The sequence below is a fragment of the Heptranchias perlo genome, chromosome 11, assembly GCF_035084215.1.
Source record: "Heptranchias perlo isolate sHepPer1 chromosome 11, sHepPer1.hap1, whole genome shotgun sequence".
Lineage (NCBI taxonomy): Eukaryota > Metazoa > Chordata > Chondrichthyes > Hexanchiformes > Hexanchidae > Heptranchias > Heptranchias perlo.
In genome coordinates, this window is record NC_090335.1 from 27688810 (window position 1) to 27708035 (window position 19226).

At 40.8% G+C, this 19226-nt stretch overlaps 2 protein-coding genes across 9 annotated transcripts in view; one reads left to right on the plus strand and one right to left on the minus strand.

The window, feature by feature from the left end:
* Window positions 1-584: 584 nt before the first annotated feature.
* rwdd2b (RWD domain containing 2B) lies at window positions 585-10163 on the minus strand. 4 transcript variants are annotated; one of them, XM_067992756.1, is made up of 6 exons: window positions 10033-10163; window positions 9498-9573; window positions 7855-8092; window positions 7666-7733; window positions 4709-5071; window positions 585-2374 (listed from the first exon to the last, which is right to left on the minus strand). In XM_067992756.1, exons 3-6 carry the CDS (start codon window positions 8044-8046, stop codon window positions 2122-2124), a joined length of 876 nt encoding a protein of 291 aa, XP_067848857.1. In that variant the 5' UTR covers window positions 8047-8092; window positions 9498-9573; window positions 10033-10163; the 3' UTR covers window positions 585-2121. The 4 variants fall into 4 exon arrangements, with proteins under 4 accessions (XP_067848857.1, XP_067848856.1, XP_067848858.1 ...); XM_067992755.1 differs by having other exon boundaries at window positions 9320-9573; XM_067992757.1 differs by having other exon boundaries at window positions 9320-9573; window positions 9997-10163.
* Window positions 10164-10178: 15 nt separating this feature from the next.
* Window positions 10179-19226, plus strand: part of usp16 (ubiquitin specific peptidase 16) — a 61826-nt gene continuing 52778 nt past the window's right edge. For 4 of the 5 annotated variants that reach the window (XM_067992748.1, XM_067992750.1, XM_067992752.1 and 1 more), the window contains exons 1-3: window positions 10180-10297; window positions 13495-13590; window positions 16665-16840. In XM_067992748.1, coding sequence (XP_067848849.1) covers window positions 13530-13590; window positions 16665-16840 — 237 coding nt within the window. In that variant the 5' untranslated portion in view covers window positions 10180-10297; window positions 13495-13529. Of the gene's footprint in view, window positions 10298-13494; window positions 13591-16664; window positions 16841-19226 lie in introns of all 5 variants that reach the window. The other variant, XM_067992751.1, reaches the window with a different exon arrangement.

Consider the following 19226-nt stretch of genomic DNA (forward strand, 5'->3'; position numbering starts at 1 on the left):
AGATGGTGGCTGCACCAGAAATGCAAGGAGACAGACACAAGTGGGAGCTAGAAATTTCCACAGGAGAAACTGAGGACACCTGTGAAATGGAGATGCCAAAGTCCACACGAAAAGCTGAAAACTCAGACGCTGCGTCAGTAGTCTTTGAAATAGCCGAAAGGACTGCCCATGTGACCATAGGCAGCAAGAACATGGTGAAACGATTGAGCAGGCAACTATTCAGCATAGGTCGGCTTGGGCATGCCGATGCCCTCTCCAGAGCATACTGCCTCATGGTGCAGGCTGCTAGATCCGATGGCTCTATGCTGGAGGAGGATATGTAGTAAAGTGACTGAGGCCCAGTATGTCAGCTGTAGGGTGATGAGGGCCCTGAATAAGGGCATGGCCCTTTAAGAAACCTTACCTTAAAAGGTGGTAATTGCTGGAGACCTTCCCCAGAAAAGAATGAGGCACAAGAGAAACTAGTCCCTTGCACAGGCACCTGGGGCTCGGCCTCAGTTCAGACCTGAGAGAAGCTGATTAGCTGAAAGGCAGTTGAGGACAGCTGGTACAAGATGGTAGGACAGAGTAACACTAACTCAAAGTAATGCTCTGGGTTTATTTTTTATTATAACCTGTAAAAGATAATCTTTGACACCTCCTTTACAAACTGAAAAGCCCAAATTCCTCCAGTCTTTCCTCAACTCAGACATTTTGATACCGGGATGAGCTGTGTAATTCATCTCTACATTGCATCTAGCACTGGAATGTCTCCCTTGTGTCTTGGTGACCAGGAATGGATGCAGTACTCAGTGTGGTCTGACTAGAGCACTAAAGTTTGACCATTGCCTCCTGACTTAGTCTACTGTTTTTTGGTTAAGCAGTTCAGCTGCCTTTTGGCTTTGGTTGCTGCTCTGGGACGGTTGGACATGTTGAGTCTGTTCAGACTAGAGTATGCTTCAGCTGTAGATGTTTCAACACAATTCCTGGAGTACATGTTGCTTATTTTTATGTGCAGTACTTTACATTTGTCTGAATTAAATTTAATTTGACATTTTACTGTGCACTTGCATTTCTGTCCCCACACTTTGACATAACTCCTGACCCATGTTAGTTGTTATCTGTTTTATGGCTAAAGGGTAGATTTCAAAATAAGGCCAATTCCCAATATGCCAGGACACTAGCTCTCAATGGTTCTATTTATTCTGAGAAACATCAAGGTCATTATCTGTGTTGTCTACTAAAATTGTTCTAATTTCAGTAATTGTACTGTTCTTTTCAAATGAAGGGAACATGGAAAAGGTTTTTTAATAGATTGTTAACATTATTGCAATTGATATGAGCACATGATTGTAGTAAAAGCAGTCAGATTTAACATTTACTCCCAAACTTTCCTTCAATATCTTACCCATTACTGACAAGTACACAGTGTAGCTTTTTGCTCCATGTCCACTGCATAAGAAATGTAAAGTTTACCCAAAAAAACACTACTTAATGCTACAATAGCAAATTCAACATTTTTTAAGAGGTATATTTATTCTAAATTCTACAAATGTTTGAAATTATCCATAAATTGATTTGTAATGCTATTCTGAAATAGGATAATTATGACCATTTTCTACATATCCGAGACAGGTGTTCTGGGTGATGAAACTAGGACTTTTCTGCCATAATTAGATTTTATTACCATAAGTTACTGTCCTTTAATGGCAATTAATTGAAGATATTATTGAAAATTCATCAAGATTCACAGTTTGTTCTTCAGTGAGCAGTTTTCTTTAGCAACAACTACATTCAGTTTTTTTTTGCAACTTCACTAGTATTGATTTACTGACCAACATACCTATTCTACCCATTACTGGATATGTCTCCTAATAAGAGCCTAAAGGATTACAACCAGAAGATTGCTAAATTGATAAGATGACAAAAAAAAATTTAGTCAGGAACAATTTGATTCTTGGTTGAACAGATTCAATTTTCAAAAGCTATTAATTTAATTAGATTTTAAAAATCCTAATTTAGATTTCTGTAGCTGGTAAGGATACTGGATTGTAACTGATGTGACATTCCATAGCATAACCTTGCACATTTAAACAAACCCATTTTTTTCCTGTTACAGATACAATGATGTGAACACATGATTTATGAAGTTTTTCCTTCAACACCAAAGTACAATGGAAAAATGTCTCCACATTCCCTTTCATTTAAGAATTGGTACAGCTGCCCTAGATCCATATGATTTCCCTTGTTACCACGTACATCAAATATTTTTTCTTCAAAATTTGTGAACTTCTGAAACATTCGGATTTCAGCATCCATATTGACATTTGTGACGTCCAAAGTAGTATCCTCCCTGTGGCGGATTAGAATCCTTTGCCAAGTCAACTTTTTTACTCTGCAAGGAGATGGAAAGATGTTAAAAGGATATGGAACAGGTGGTCACAGTCTTGATTCATTCCCACAATGATATGGCCAAGTTCAGGCCAGGCACTACCCCCCCCCCCCCCCCCAGCTGATATTGTGCCCAGAGTTGGTTACATTCCTCCAGATGACTGACTGCTGACCTCAAGTTTCCATTATTCTGTACTCTCAGTTGAGGAGACTCATTTGAGAAAGGGAAGAAACAAAGCAATATCCTTCCTCCAAAGAAAGAAATGATACAGAATGTGCAGTAGCTGTTACTGAACATAGTATAGCCTGAGTATAACATTTCATTGTAAGAGTCAGCATTTTATGTCACAAGGAGTCCATATTTCTTTCACAAGCTTTTGTAATATACAAACCTCCAAGTCTGAATATTTACTGACCTGACAGCATATTACTTTACAGAATATTTTTATGAATTACCTTTTGTCATATCTTGATACGTGACTTAGACCCTTCTACTGTACCTACTACTGCATACTACTTTCATAGATGCTGTGCATGGAACACTCTTGATTGCCAAAAGTTAAAGTGGATGTCCTTATACTCACCATTATTGTTTCCTGTCAGAGCTGAAGCTACTTTCAGTGATATGTGACTAGGTATTGCAGTATAGATCAAGTACTTTGATCCTGTGCTATTGTTTGGCTTTCTTCTGCAGTGTAAATTTTAGTATGTAATCAGACTTTTAAAAATAAAAACGTCCTAGCTTTTACACGTCCTTTCCCTTGTACCATTACCCACACCTCTAAGATCGAGGTGCACAACAGCAGACTGAATTGATCTGGTCCCAAAGTCTTTCTCCCTTTCCTCACTTCTCCCCCTGACAGAGCTCAAGAGGGGGGGAAATCACAAACACAAACCCATATCCTACCACTCCACAACACTATGTGCTACTAAATGCAAAGGGATATGTCCAATCACACAAGAATTATGCATCAGATTTGGAGCTACAAAGCGTTAGCACCACCAAGTGTCAATCAGGGATACTGCAGAGGGTAGAATCAATTTTTTTAAAATGTTGAGTACATTTATTATAGAATACCTTGTGTGAAACTATTCCACAAAGTTAAGTTATCAAAACATGGTTTTAGGGTATTGTAGGCAAAAAGAAACATTACCGTAAAGCACTGTTGCTACTCACTGCTGGGCCCTGAGTCCCTGCAGTCACTGTTGTCTGGGAATGAAAACTGGCTTTAACAATGGTTGAGAAAAAGAAATGGAAAGTAGAGCAAGATAGCAACCAGACCAGAAGTTAAAAAAAATCTATAGGAAATCAAATCATGAGGCAAGAGTGGAGAAGAAAAATTATGTAGTAAGATGGGAGGGAGCAGGGTCAGATTAAAAATAAGTGATTTTATAAGCTTTTACTTCCCCTGTCAGCTTGGGAGTGTTAATTTTATAGGTAGCTTTTAAAAATATCTGTAGTAGTCTATGGAGTAGACTTGAACATGGGATCTTTGTCTCAATTGCAGGGGATGAAGCGAGTGAGCCTCATGAGCAAAAAGGGTAGAGAAAATATATTGGATGGGGTTATGATGAGAGACACAGAGAGACCATGTGGTAGAGAAAGAGATCCTGTAGCTGTAAAAAAGAGGGAAGAAACTGACCCTGTTTGGGGGGATGGGAAAAGTAAAAGCTAGATAGACAAAGAAAGATTGGCGGGCGGAAGAGAAAAAGGGACACTGTGTTGGGAGCAGAGGAAAGAGAGAAACCCAGTTGAGGGGGATTTTTTTTTTCACATCCTTTTCCCTGCCTGTTCATTAATGGGAGGATTGTGGTGTCACTATGTATGGCTATTTACAGGACTGAGCTCAGATGTCTGAGTAGTGGAGCTGAGTGTAAGAGTTGTAGGTCCTAGATGGAGACTTCAGGTCCAAAGTCAGGAGAAGTGTTCGGGCTCGAGGCTGGGCAATGGGGTCTGAAGAAAACATAACCTGGAAGGTGTAGGGAAGGAGTTCAGGAGACAAAAATAGGCACCTCAAGCCCTGAATAGTTTTTCCTTTTAACTGGAAGCAACGTTACAGGACATCACTGGTACGTGTGTCTTGTGTAAATAAAATAAAAACCAAAAGCACCACAGCAGAACTGGAAAAATATATCAACCCAAATAAGTGTTTCTCTGCTAACGGTGACCAGGGAGGGAGAAGCAAATCTCTTTGGGCCCAGGAGTGGCAAATTTAATAATTATAATCTATGTTCCCCAAAACTATGGTGAGGAAGCTAAGTTCATATTTTATCCTGTACTCTGATGCTCTCTTGATGGTACTTATTCTGAAGAAACCAATAATGTACCAAGCCAAACCTTGCCCAGTATTCTTCACATGCGCTCTGTGGTCCTTCCACACAAACCACTCCAGGCTTGCCGGGCATACTGAACCCGGTAAGTGAGAGCTCTTTTGCCCACTCCACAATATTCTTTCTCTTTTCTTTGTTGTAGATGTGGTGGCTGTAGATCCAGAGTCTGGTACAAATTGCATCTTTGATTCTGTTATCAGTTTGTCTCTTTTCAACTGGAATAGTTTCTTTGCTCATGTAAGTGGCTGCATGCTCTTTGATCCACTCGATTGCATTCAACATACATATCTCACCACAGCACTTCTCTCTGAGATATTCTTGAAGGTCTGTATTTAATTGCCCCTGCTGTGTTCTGTATAAAGCATCTGATCTGGAAAACAATGTGTCAGTTACTTTAAACTGAAGTTATCCAGTTTACAGCACTTCAAGAGACAGAAAAATAAACAATGTATTCTTTCAACTCAGCTCCAGGCAAATAATAAGCTGGGAACAGCCTCATTTGTACTCTTATTATAGAACTTCTTCCGTAAGTATAGAAAATGCTGAAATACACAGCAGGTCCATCAACATTTGGAAAGACAAATGATGGATAAACATTTTGGATGTAGACACATCATCAGAACTTATGATGGAACTGCACCCAAAATGTTTACCTGTCCTTTCTCTTTCCAGATGCTGATGGACCTGCAATATTTTTCTAGCATTTTCTGGTTTTATTCAGTACGTGCAGCTTTTTTTTCTTTGTAAACCTTCCATTATTGTACTGGTTCCCTTGATGACAAAAACACCCCATTTATACTGCACAATGGAAAATTCCAAATGCACAGTTGCTGTAAGTTCTGTATAGCAATCAGAAGGGCCGAACTGACAGAAATGCTTGCAATGGCAGCCATCAGCATTTTGCTATCAGTGGTACCCAGTGAAGCTGCTCCAAGGACTGTTTCAGTGCCTACAAAGGTTTACAAAGAAAAAAAAGCTGCACGTACTGAATAAAACCAGAAAATGCTAGAAAAATATTGCAGGTCCATCAGCATCTGGAAAGAGAAAGGACAGGTAAACATTTTGGGTGCAGTTCCATCATAAGTTCTGATGATGTGTCTACATCCAAAATGTTTATCCATCATTTGTCTTTCCAAAGGTTGACTTATGGGAACAGGAGTAGGCCATTTAGCCCCTCGAGCCTGTTCCACCATTCAGTAAGAGCATAGCTCGTCTGTGACCGAACTCCATATCCCTTAACAACTATGGTTAACAAAATCTATCAATCTCGGATTTAAAATTAACAATTGAGCAAGCATCAACTGCTGTTTGCGGAAGAGTGTTCCAAACTTCTACCACCCTTTGCGTGTAGCAGTGTTTCCTAACTTCACTCCTGAAAGTCCTGGCTCTAACTTTTAGGCCATGTCCCCTAGCCCTAAACTCCCCAACCAGCGGAAATAGTTTCTCTCTATCTACCCTATCAGTTCCCCTTTAATATCTTGAAAACTTCAATCAAATCACCCCTTAATCTTCTAAATTTCAGGGAATATGAACCTAGTTTGTGTTATCTCTCCTCGTAATTTAACCCTTGGTGTCCAGGTATCATTCTAGTAAATCTACGCTGCACTCCCTCAAAAGCCAATATATCCTTCCTGAAAGTGCGGTGCCCAGAACTGAACACTCCGGGTGTGGTCTAACCAGGGCTTTGTATAGTTGTAGCTTAACTTCTACCCCCTTGTATGCTAGTCCTCTATATATAAAGGCCAGCATTCCATTAGCATTTTTGATTATTTTCTGTACCTGTTCTGTGACATTTTAATGATCTATGTACAGGAACCCTAAGTCTCTTTGGGCCTCCACTGTTTCAAGCTTTTCACCATTTAGAAAGTACTCTGATCTATCCTTTCTAGGTCCAAAGTGGATGACCCCACACTTTCCTACTCTGAAATCCATTTGCCTCAGTTTTGCCCATTCACTTAATCATTAATATCTCTCTGTAATTTTATGCTCTACACTGCTTACAATGCTGCTCATCTTTGTGTCATCGGCAAATTTGGATATGCGGCTCTCTATCCCGTCTCCAACATTACTCTTCCTTAAAGGGTTTACCTTGGTAGTAAAGAGGGAGTTAAACATTAACTTTTAGCTACTGGGACATTGACAACATCCATGTCCCATTACTTGAACTAAGCACAAAATTCTAAATTTATCATCCCTCACCCAAGTGTCAACATCTCCCTCCCCATCGTAAACAGTACAATAGCTATTGCTTCTCAAAACAGGCCACACACACACACTCAAGGCACAAGTTGTTTTACATTTTTCCAACAATGTTGTCAGCCTGAATATTTGATAAAATGATGTTTCTACATATGCTTAACTTATGTTTTTAACAATCATGGAGAGATGGAAGAAGGGAAGTGATTAAGCCAGATTGCAGGACAGTGGAACAACCAAAATAATCATGGAAATTGTAATCTAGTTAGGGCCTGTAGTTTTCCCAATCCACTGAGCCATGGATCTGCATCCTTTATTCCTTATGTCCAGAGTTCTTGATCTCAGCTGTGCCCTCAGGTGGAGGCACCAGAGGACATACACTTCCCCTCACATGGGAGAAGATTTGGAGAGCAGACCACTCTGACCTATTCTCATACAGCTTCTAGCAGCCTCTTACAGAGCAACATTAGCAGCTACCTAGGAGCAGGGGTGTTACAAGGGAAGGCCAAAGAGAAAGGAATAAACAAATAAAATGATGGAACCTCCACTTTTCCTCACAAAAAAGCAGCATCTTGTCATGTGATTTATGGCAAACACAAACATTTGACACTTGATACTGAACCTTCGAACAGTTTCTAGTTATACCAGCAGAATTTGAATGTATTTTGCTTAAATTGTTTCTTTTCAACCTGCTAATTAGAGTGATGGCTTCAAATTTTAAAAAAATAATCTACTGTGCAAATGCACCATAATGTACAAGTACTGTACCTTGTTGAAATTTCTGGTAACACTGCTGGATAATTTGGGGGAATGGCACAAGATAATACACAGACCACCTGGAAACAAAAGAAGTAATTCCATTGGAGGAAACAAAATAAAATTTGATTTTCATGTACAATTATTCAAAACAGTCATAAACTATATACATTACGTAAACAATTCTAATGCAATACTGACATTAGGAGCATCCAGCTGGAGGTGAACAGTGAATTGTAGTCTTGATGTTGGTGGGCTCAGCATCTTTCCCTGCATGTAGTCTCTGAGTTCCGCTAAAGCCAATTGATCATCCACTAAAAGCTCATTAGGAAACATGCTGAACAGAAGCTCCAGTTCAGATATCTGGGCCTCGGCATTAGTAGGACTGGACATTTTTCAAAGAATGGCTTCTAAAGGTGTGATAACCCAACTGGAAAACCTAAAAAGTCAACATGCTGCATGTCAAATGTTGATTATATAAAACGACCACTGTTAAAATAGCGTTTTTTACATTGCTTGGGGAAAATTTCCCAGCATGCTGAAGAGCATCCTCCTGTAGAGTCAGCATGAGATGCCCATGAGCAAGACTTCCTCATTCCTAATGTGAATGTATATAAGTAAATGGGGGGGGGAAATTACAAAAAAAAAGTACTCTAATTAGATAAAATAGCCTGTTATTGCACTCCTTTTGTTTCAAGCATATTCCAACCTATTACCTATGTTGAACTGGCAATTTAATAAATCTTTGAAGCTCCCAAACTTCATTCATTCAAATGACCAGTTTTTATATCAAGTTCAAATGAAATTTCATTGCTGATCCCATTTCTAGCTTCCATGGATCTAATGTTTCTCCTGCTCTTTTGGCTCCAGACCCATAGACACCCATAGTTTCAAAGCCCAAGAGATTTAGGTGTCCATATCCACAAATCACAAAAAGCTCGTGCACAAGTACAAAAAGTAATCACAAAGACTAATGGAACATTGGCCTTTATCTCAAGGGGATTAGAATTCAAAAGTGAGGAAGTCTTCAGTTGTACAAATCCCATCTGGAATCCTGCATTCAGTTTTGGGCACTGAACCTCAGGAAAGATACACTGGCCTTAGAGGGGGTACAGTGCAGATTCACCAGAATGATACTAGGGCTTAAAGGGTTAAAAGGTTGAATTATGAGGACAGGTTGCATAAACTTGAGTTGATTCCCTTGAGTTTAGAAGGTTGAGGGGTGATCTAATTGAGGTGTTTAAAATAATTAAGGGATTCCATAAGGTAGATACAGAGAAACGATTTCCTTTGGAAAACAAGGTCAAAGACTCAGGAGTGGTTCATATGATCCAGCTCAAACTTTACAGCTATCTGCCAAAAAGGTAAAACAAATATTCCCAAAAGATGTCTCTGTCCCATTGTAACATATTTGGGTCTGTCATAGATACCTTCTTGGGTTCAGTAGCATCATTCACTCCTGTAAATGGTCTGAGCACCTTAATATTCTGGTCTAATCAAGTAATTTTATCAGAATAGCTTCTCTGAATGTATTTCATGTAGGTTGCGAATGAAAACAGAAGGGTTACTCAGGGGTTCTGCTGCCACACTCCTTTTTTTCCTCAGTGAAGGGAGAGGCTTTTGGTATATTCACTAACAAACTTAAAATAATTTCTCACAAACTGACCTGTTCCAGCATGGAACAATATTATGCTTGTGGAATGAAAAGCGATTGATTTTGTATGAACCGCAGAGATCTTTTGTTTTACATTTAGGAAGGTATAGAATTAAAGGTAAGTCTTAGTGATTCCAATTTTAAGTGCTTATTCTTGAAATATCTTCTTTAATGGCTTCAGCCATTCCACCTTTCAAAAGCTCCTCCGAGGGGAACGCTGTCAAAGTTGATGTTGCTCCTACTGCAGTTAAAACAAACTCCTCCACCTAATTGGATATAGAAAATGAAAAACATTTTAGAAGAGTAGCACCTTCACAAAGTGCTGACTAATTTGCAAACACACTTGATAATGTAACTCACAGTGAACTGAGTCAAGGCCTCACTTACAAGGGATATCACTGTCATTAAACTCTTTTGGCTGTTCTTTCTCCACCCTCCCCAAAAATGCCATATTTCTTTAATAAGGAACAAATTAATAATGTCAATACAATAATGATCAAAAGGCCGAGAAAGCTTGTCGTCATTTAAATAGATGAAAGTTGTGTTAATTTTTCAGCATAAGTCAAAATAGTTTTTAAGTCAGTGGAAGGGGCTGGAAATGTTGAATAAACCATACGGTAATGTCCAACGCTTCACTGTGGCCTTACAGGTCGGTTATTGGCGACTTTTACGGGACAAATATTACACACCATTACACTGAGGGCCCAAAACAGAGTGTACCGTACCGTGCCTGCACACTGCCACCTTCACCATCCAAACCGCGGTTTGTCCTCCACTTCCGCCGCCGCCGCCGGTAAAACGCCAACTCTTCGCCTCATGGTTTTTTTTTTTTGCCTTCTCTCGGCCGCCGTCTCCTCGGCCTGGCCGCGCATGCGTCGTGGTAAACGCAACAGCCGCTGAGGTTTGTCGGCTTTTGGCGGCCTGCGGAGACCGAGCGACAGGCAGCATGTTAGCGGCGCAGGAGACGGACAGCAGCCCCTGAAGGACCAGGTGAGGGCAGTCAGGCGGGCCTCAGCAGGGCTTCAGCCTTGCGGTTGGTGCCTGCGCTTAACTTGGCGAGGGGAGAACGCTGTGCTCCTCGGTGCCCGGTATCCGAGACCTCGATCCGCATGGGATTGGGCCACGCTGGCGGCAGTGGGGGGGACCGGCGGTTAGAAAGGATTCGGGGCAATGTTGATGCTTATAAGGAGAAGCTGGATAAACACATGAGGGAGAAGGGATAGAAGGATAGGCTCATGAGGTTAGATGAAGTAGGTGGTGGTGGTGGGGGAGGCTCGTGTGGAGCATAAACACCGGCATGGACCTGTTGGGCCGAATGGCCTGTTCCTGTGCTGTACATTCTATGTAATTCTGTGTAATGTTGGGAGTGAGGTTTATAATCAAGGAGCGAGGCGGATTGCAGCCCTTTTTCAAGGCAGGAAATGGTATTTAAAATCATCAGTGGCGCCTGCAGTAAGACACGTTTAAACTAATATGAGTGACTAACTCCTAATTCATGAGATTCACGCATCTTTTAGTTCCATAATATTATAATTTATGGAGAGGCTGAGGTTGTTCTCCTTAGAACAGAGAAGGTTAAGGGGAGATTTGATAGAGGTGTTCAAAATCAGGAACGGTTTTGATAGAGTAGATAAGGAGAAACTGTTTCCAGTGGCAGAAGGGTCAGTAACCAGAGGACACAGATTTGAGGTGATCGGCAGAGATGACATGAGGAAACATTTTTTTATGCAGCGAGTTGTAATGATCTGGAATGCACTGCTTGAAAGGGTGGTGGAAGCAGATTCAATAGTAACTTTCAAAAGGGAATTGGTTAAATACATGAAGGAATAAAATTTACAGGGCTATGGGGAAAGAGGACGGGAATGGGACTAATTGGATAGCTCTTTCAAACAGCTGGCACAGGCACGATGGGCCAAATGGCCCCCTCCTGTGCTGTACCTACTATGATAACTTTATCCCCCTTCCACAATGTAGATGTTGCTTTTTAAAAATTTCCATCTATAAAGTCCCCATGTATAACCTTTTTTGGGGAGGTGGGGAATTATTGTATTTTTAAGATCCTACAGCGAGCAAAATACTGTCAATGCTGGAAATGTGAAAGTAAAAACAAAAAATTGCTGGAAACACTCAGCAGGTCAGGGAGCATCTGTGGAGAGAGAAACAGAATTAATGTTTAAGGCAGATGGCCAGTTCTGATGAAAGGTCATCGACCTGAAAATGTAATGTCGTTTATCTTGCCCCACAGATACTACCTGACCTGAGTGTTTCCAGCATTTTCTGTTTTTACTTCAGATGTGTGTATCACAATCATAGTTTGAGCAGCAGAGTTGTTGTCTCTTAGCAAGTGGATGGAGGCTGAACCCTTGGCGGGGGGTTGGAAAATGATGTTCAGTTATTTCTCTATCTGCATCCGATCCCATATTAACTCTAGTTCATCTGCCACGCCAGTCTTTGCTGACCTCCACTGGCTCCCCATCCATTAAGAACATAAGAAATAGGAGCAGGCCATACGGCCCCTCAAGCCTACTCTGCCATTTAATAAGATCACGGCTGATCTTTGACCTCAACTCCACTTTTCTGCCCAATCCCCATACCTCTTGATTCCCTTAGAGTCCATAAATCTATCGATCTCAGTCTTGAATATACACAATGACTGAGCATCCACAGTCCTCTGGGGTAGAGAATTCTGAAGATTCACCACCCTCTGAGTGAAGAAATTCCTCCTCATCTGAGTCCTAAATCGCCCATCCCTTATCCTGAGACTATGCCCCCTAGTTCTGGACTCTCCAGCCAGGGAAAGCAGCCTCTCTGCATCTACCTGGTCAAACCCTCTAAGAATTTTATATATTTCAATGAGATCACTTCTCCTCTAAACTCCAGAGAGTATAGCCCCATTCTACTCAATCTCTCCTCATAGGACAACCCTCTCATCCCAGGAATCAATCTAGTGAACTTTTCGTGCACCTGCCGCTAAGGCAAGTACATTCTTCCTTTAGGTAAGGAGACCAAAACTATACACAGTATTCCAGGTGTGGTCTCACCAAAGCCCTGTACAATTGTAGCAAGACTTCCCCACTCTTGTACTCTAACCCCTTTGCAATAAAGACGAACATACCATTTGCCTTCCTAATTGCTTGCTGTACCTGCATGTTAACTTGCTGTGTTCTTATGTTCATTGATTTAAAAATCCTTGCCCTTGTCTATAATTCCTTCTGTGGCCTTGCTCTGAACAACTTCTGCAGCATCCTCCAACACCAATTCGTACACTTCACTCTCATAAGTCTAGACAACTGTGTCCCTTAGCCCCGTTCACTCCATCATTGTTGTATAGCCTTTAGCCATCACAGATCTTCCCCAACTTCAAAAATCTTCCTCAAAACCTACCTTTTTTGAAGTGCATTCACTGTTTGCATACTTGGTCTTTGAATGTAATTCATTGGATGCAAAGTGCTTTAGGATATCCTGAGGATGTGTTAAGATGCTATAACATGCAAGTTCATTCTTTAACTTTTTCCTACCTTTAGTCACTTCCCAAACTCTTCTTCCAATTCCTGGTCATATCTGTTTTTCTTTATTTTGTAGAGTGCTGTTGGGTGTTTTAATGCATTAAAGCTGTTATATAAATATAAAATTGAGAAAAACGTAACTGTGATGAATGACAAGACCAGTTGTGTGCCAAGTGTGTTCGAGTTTGTAGTCCTTTGACTTCAGGGAGCGAAGATAGGGTTTGTACCATGGGAATGGCAGAAATGAGTGTAGATAAGTGATTTGGTGGGAATAAGAGCATCAAAGAGAAATTTTGCACGTCAATGGTAGCAGAGGTTGTGACAAGTGGAGGGCCAGAGGAAAAGGCAGTTGGGAGTTTTAAGGGTGAGTTTGTTAGGGAGCTGGGGAGAGATTTTTTTTTCCTTTGGTGGATGGTTAACGTAGTGGGGCTGGGAAGATATATGGATGGTAAGGGAGATGGGAAAGTAATCAGAGCTGGCCAGTGTTTGGAAACCTGCTTTGTTGCCTGCTGAACGTTCAATTATATTCAGCATTTCTTTATTCCAGCAGCTCCTATAGTTATTTTTTATTTGTCATACATGTTTGTGAAATTATTTTTAAGCTGTCTGCACATTGGTTTTATTTAATATCTTCAGATGCAGAGGTCTCTTGACCCTTAAGTTGTCTTTTGATTTTTGTAGGCTCTTGAGTTGAAGAATACTGGAATAGCGTGGAAATGGGAAAGAAGAAGGAAAGACAAAATTCTCCTCAGGATGATGAGACCTCTGATAGTTGTGGTAATGAAATGCTTCTTTGGTTAAAAGTTGTAGTGAGGCTGATCTTCCCCTCCCCTACAAAAGTGTATTCTTTCACACCTCATTTCAGATTGTTTCATTTCCTTTCTTGTGAAGGGAGCCTGTCTCGAACAAATTAGGGTCAAATAAATCAACAGTCAAAAGTAACAAAATAATGACACAGTATTGGGGGAAAAAAAACAACTGCAAAGGTCTGAAGGCCTTAGGCTAAAGTTGAATGGAATCTTTATTTTACTGTATGTGCTATGTGTTCTCTAAATAGTCATAATTTTAAGAAATTTATTGGTGGGAGAAATTAATTAATACTGTGGAGAGCAAAATGTTCAGATTGATTGACTACTAGAGTTTCAAAGCAAATTGAGGATTCCTTCATACAACAAGCCTGCTGAGCTAGATGTAGCAGGGTAGATACTCGGGGAGTACAATTATTTTATACCTAGTGCAATGTCACTCAGTGGAGATCAATTTCAGTAATAGTCTTCATTAAGGTTTCAGCTGATCATATAGATAGAACTCTGGACAGAGAACAGTGGCCAGTGATGTGAATTCACAAAGCACAGGGCTGCTGAAAAGAAGAACTTGCGTTTATATTAGGGCTTTTCACATCTTAAAGTGCTTCACTGCCAGTGAGGTACTTTTGAAGTGTAGTCACTGGTGTACTGTAGGCAAATAAGCCTGCCAATTTGTGCACAGCAAGGTCCCACAGTGAAATAAATGACCAGGTAATCTATTTTAGTGGTGTTGGTTGAGGGAAGAATGTTGGCCAAGGCACTGGGAAAACTCCCTTGCTGTTCTTCAGATAATGCCATGGGATCTTTTATGTTCACCTGAACAGGCCATAGTGGCATTGGTTTAATGTCTCATCTGCAAGACTGCACTTCTGACCGTGCAGCACTCTCTCAGTACTTCACTGAAGTGTCAGCCTAAATTTTGTGTTGAATTCTTTGGAGTGGGGCTTGAAACCGCAACCTTCTGACTCGTGAAAGTGCTACCACTGAACTAAGACTGACACTACCAACATCAATCTGTGCCATAGAAAAGGTAGTTTAGCTCCTGCCAAATTGTGCTAAAAGTTTAATTGTAGTGAAAATGTGAGGCTACGCAGTTTTTAATTTAAAAATTCTGCTCGCATGCCCCAATTAGGATTCTATATTTTTTAAATTCGTTCATGGGATGTGGGCGTCGCTGGTGAGGCCGGCATTTATTGCCTATCCCTAATTGCCCTTGAGAAGGTGGCGGTGAGCCGCCTTCTTGAACCGCTGCAGTCCGTGTGGCGAAGGTTCTCCCACAGTGCTGTTAGGAAGGGAGTTCCAGGATTTTGACCCAGCGACAATGAAGGAATGACGATATATTTCCAAGTCGGGATGGTGTGTGACTTGGAGGGGAACGTGCAGGTGGTGTTGTCCTTCTAGGTGGTAGAGGTCGCGGGTTTGGGAGGTGCTGTCGAAGAAGTCTTGGCGAGTTGCTGCAGTGCATCCTGTGGATGGTACACACTGCAGCCACAGTGCGCCGGTGGTGAAGGGAGTGAATGTTTAGGGTGGTGGATGGGGTGCCAATCAAGAGGGCTGCTTTGTCCTAGATGGTGTCGAGCTTCTTGAGTGTTGTTGGAGCTGCACTCATCCAGGCAAGTGGAGAGCATTCCATCACACTCCTGACTTGTATCTTGTAGATGGTGGAAAGGCTTTGGGGAGTCAGGAAGTGAGTCACTTGCCGCAGAATACCCAGCCTCTGACCTGCTTTTGTAGCCACAGTATTTATATGGCTGGTCCAGTTAAGTTTCTGGTCAATGGAGACCCCCAGGATGTTGATGGTGGGGGATTCGGCGATGGTAATGCCGCTGAATGTCAAGGGGAGGTGGTTAGACTCTCTCTTGGAGATGGTCATTGCCTGGCACTTGTCTGGTGCGAATGTTACTTGCCACCTATCAGCCCAAGCCTGGATGTTGTCCAGGTCTTGCTGCATGCGGGCACGGACTGCTTCATTATCTGAGGGGTTGCGAATGGAACTGACACCATGCTATCATCAGCGAACATCCCCATTTCTGACCTTATGATGGAGGGAAGGTCATTGATGAAGCAGCCGAAGATGGTTGGGCCTAGGATACTGCCCTGAGGTACTCCTGCAGCAATGTCCTGGGGCTGAGATGATTGGCCTCTAACAACCACTAACATCTTCCTTTGTGCTAGGTATGACTCCAGCCACTGGAGATTTTTCCCCCTGATTCCCATTGACTTCAATTTTACTAGGGCTCCTTGGTGCCACACTCGGTCAAATGCTGCCTTGATGTCAAGGGCAGTCACTCTCACCTCACCTCTGGAATTCAGCTCTTTTGTCCACGTTTGGACCAAGGCTGTAATGAGGTCAGGAGGTGAGTGGCCCTGGCGGAACCCAAACTGAGCATCGGTGAGCAGGTTATTGGTGAGTAAGTGCAACTTGATCGCACTGTCGACGACACCTTCCATTACTTTGCTGATGATTGAGAATAGACTGAAGGGGCGGTAATTGGCCGGATTGGATTTGTCCTGCTTTTTGGGGACAGGTCATCTTGGACTTTAAATAATAAGGTAAGCAGATAATCTGCTTCCAGACCATTTTAACTGTTGCTCTAATTAGCCACTAGGAGGCACACATGAAATTAGCTACATTAACCTGTCCAGCAGTTTTTCTGTTTTTTTTGTGGGAAAGTATCTCCTTTCTGCTCAGAGAGCCCAGCAAAGATTAAGAGCTCACTGGGGATTTGCAAGTATCAGTCTGTGTCTTACTACTCCATGGTACAGCACAATCAATGGTACATCAATAAATTATGCCACTAACTGTAAGGCACTGCAGCTTTAACTTTTCAAATTAATGTTAGAAAAAGTTCATCTTGTACCTTTTACATTGTGTATTTGTGTTGAATGCTATTGTGCATATTACATCAATTCAAATTAAAAATTCCTTTACATTAGTCTTTAGAGCAAGAATTTGTGTGTTGCAATCAATAACATTACTTCTGCAATTCAGTATAAATTCGCATGTCCTAAACTGTATGTTGCTGCATTTCTGATTTATTGCAGTGCCACAGTGTGTGCACATTCGTAAGGGACTGAACCAAGGCCTGGTTAAGAAATTGCTACTCCAGCGTTGGGGGAATGCTTGTGAGGACTGCAAAAGTGATGTCAAAACTGGGAGAAAACACAAGGAAACTGATGAAAATTCAACTGTCTGGTTATGCTTAAAATGTGGGCATCAGGTAAGTTGCTGTTTTAGTAAAATATTGCTCTTGTGAAACACAATGAGACAGATTTTGCTGTCAAAATAACTGAGGCTAATGGCTCTCGCTGTTATTTATGCACAAATGGTACAGCAACTTCAGTCGAGTGGCAGATGCGCAGTTAAACTCAAATATCCAAAAGTGTCTGTCCGAGATGTGCCGCTCCACCATTAGCTTTGCAAATCGGCATCTCACTGACTGCTTCCCCATTGAAATGCATTGAATGGTGTGAAGTTGCTGTATTTGCGGTAGATACGAACTAAAACTCGCCACAGAAAGTTAAGTCTTGTCCTTTACAATCTAAGTACCCTTTAACAATGTGATAAGTGTTAATAATTGGCAATCAATCTCTCTGGCACTGAAAATTAACTATTACAAGTGTGGAGTCTTATTCCTTCAGGTATTAATTGTTGGAGATTTTCAAAACGTAAAATTTAAAAATTATTTTTACTTTTCCTTTCAGTTTCTTTTTTTTCTCTCTCTTGATCTAATCTTTTTTTCCGTCTCTCTATTTCTCTTTCTGTACCTGATTTGACATTGAATTCACCCACTCTAATTTACACTTCCTCCTCAGTCCTTGCGCTGTAAATTTCACAATCCTTCAATCTGATTGGTTAAGGAGATACACAGTTGATTGCCCTGTTCACTCAGGTCCCAGATGCCCTGTTTCCCTCGCTGCTACATTATCACCTTGCACATTCAACAACTTGCCACGTAAAAAAATTTAAAAATCTAAACATGCAAGGGTAAGTGTAACTAATGGTAGATGCCTTGCCACTGCAAAATCTGGGCCAATATACTAAGATCTGGGTTTACTTAGGTTCTGGGCTCTGGATCTTCTGCTGCTTCAGACTATTCGATTCCTTTTCTGGATCATGTTTTCTGAAGAACTTCAAATCTACTAAATACAAATCATGTTTAGTTTAATCTTATAGCTAACAATCCAACTTTTTTAGAATGGTTTGACTGATAATACTGAATGTTATGTTCTTGTCTCTGCCACAGAGGTGGTTATTCAATTTCATTTTTGTTTGAAAGGATTAACTGATTTATTTAGCTACATCTACAGTACAATTAATACCATCATAAGGTACAGTATCAGTAAATACAGTGATATAATTCAAAATGGTAACTGTAGGGCAGTAGAGTCTAAATCATGACAATAGTAACAAGTATAATTTTAAGTATCACAATAGCACGATTGCTTGGTTAAGGAGTGCAATAGTGTAACTGAATAACATTCAGTGTTGAAGTTCACAATATGGAATTGTCCAGATTAAATTCAGTTATATTGCAGGCTGACACTGATGGGCTTCCTTTGTTGATCCTGTCCCTTGGGTAAAAGGATAAAGGCATACAAACTGTCTCAAATAAGTTAATTTCAGTATTGGATAGTTCTGTCTCTGCAGCGCTGGGGTACATCTGTGGCAAGTCATTGTTGATAGCCATTTAAAAAAAATCTCAACTGTTTTCCTCCGAGCTTTGTCTAGCTACCATCTTGAACATACTGGTATTTTATACTCTGGAGGGGATGGATAGAATTTTCCGGAATCTCAATCCCGAGGGAATTCTGCAGGAAGGGAAAATAGATCCTGTGGCAGCTCTGTCCATTTTCTGTGGCACATTATCAAGTTGTCTGTACATATTTGTATAAGAAAAATTGTAGCAAAAGCTATTTTTATTAAAAACAAACTAAACAATCAAAATGCAGCCATTTAAAAATCAAACTTTCATCACACAAAGCTATATTGTCATTTAAAAAAAACTTTAACGATAGCCATAGCGCCAAAAAAATCCTGGTATGGTTGAGCCTTCCAGTAACAACAATCACAGACTCGGAAAGCTCACACTGAAGTACTCTGTAGCGGCAATGGAGCTATGACTGCAGGAATAGGCCAGTTTATATAACTGTTGCAAAGCTTCTTTGTTTTACTGCCACTCTTTATCTAGCCTCCTGCTAAATTGACTGAATAGCTGTGTGACGTCACATCCAGGTAATCTGATCAGTCATAGCAAACAAATCGATTTGTATAAATCATTTTAAAAAGTTCAATTCAGCTATCCAAACATGCCTTGAAATAGAAAAACTGACAAATATTTAACCATTAACAGACAAGGTATAAATATTTTTTAATTAATTTTTTTACAAGAGGAAAATTGTATATTGGTTTTTACGTTCATGTTATAGTGGTCTACACTCTCAACATGACATTTACAATAGAGTACATTGACAATGTGATTGTGCATGTATATACGGTAATTTAATACATTTCAGGACTGAGGTGGGATGGCAAATCTGGACAAGGGTGCACAAGGGTTACCCCACCTTTTCTAGGCGTGTTTTTTGGGTTGAATCACTTGTTCT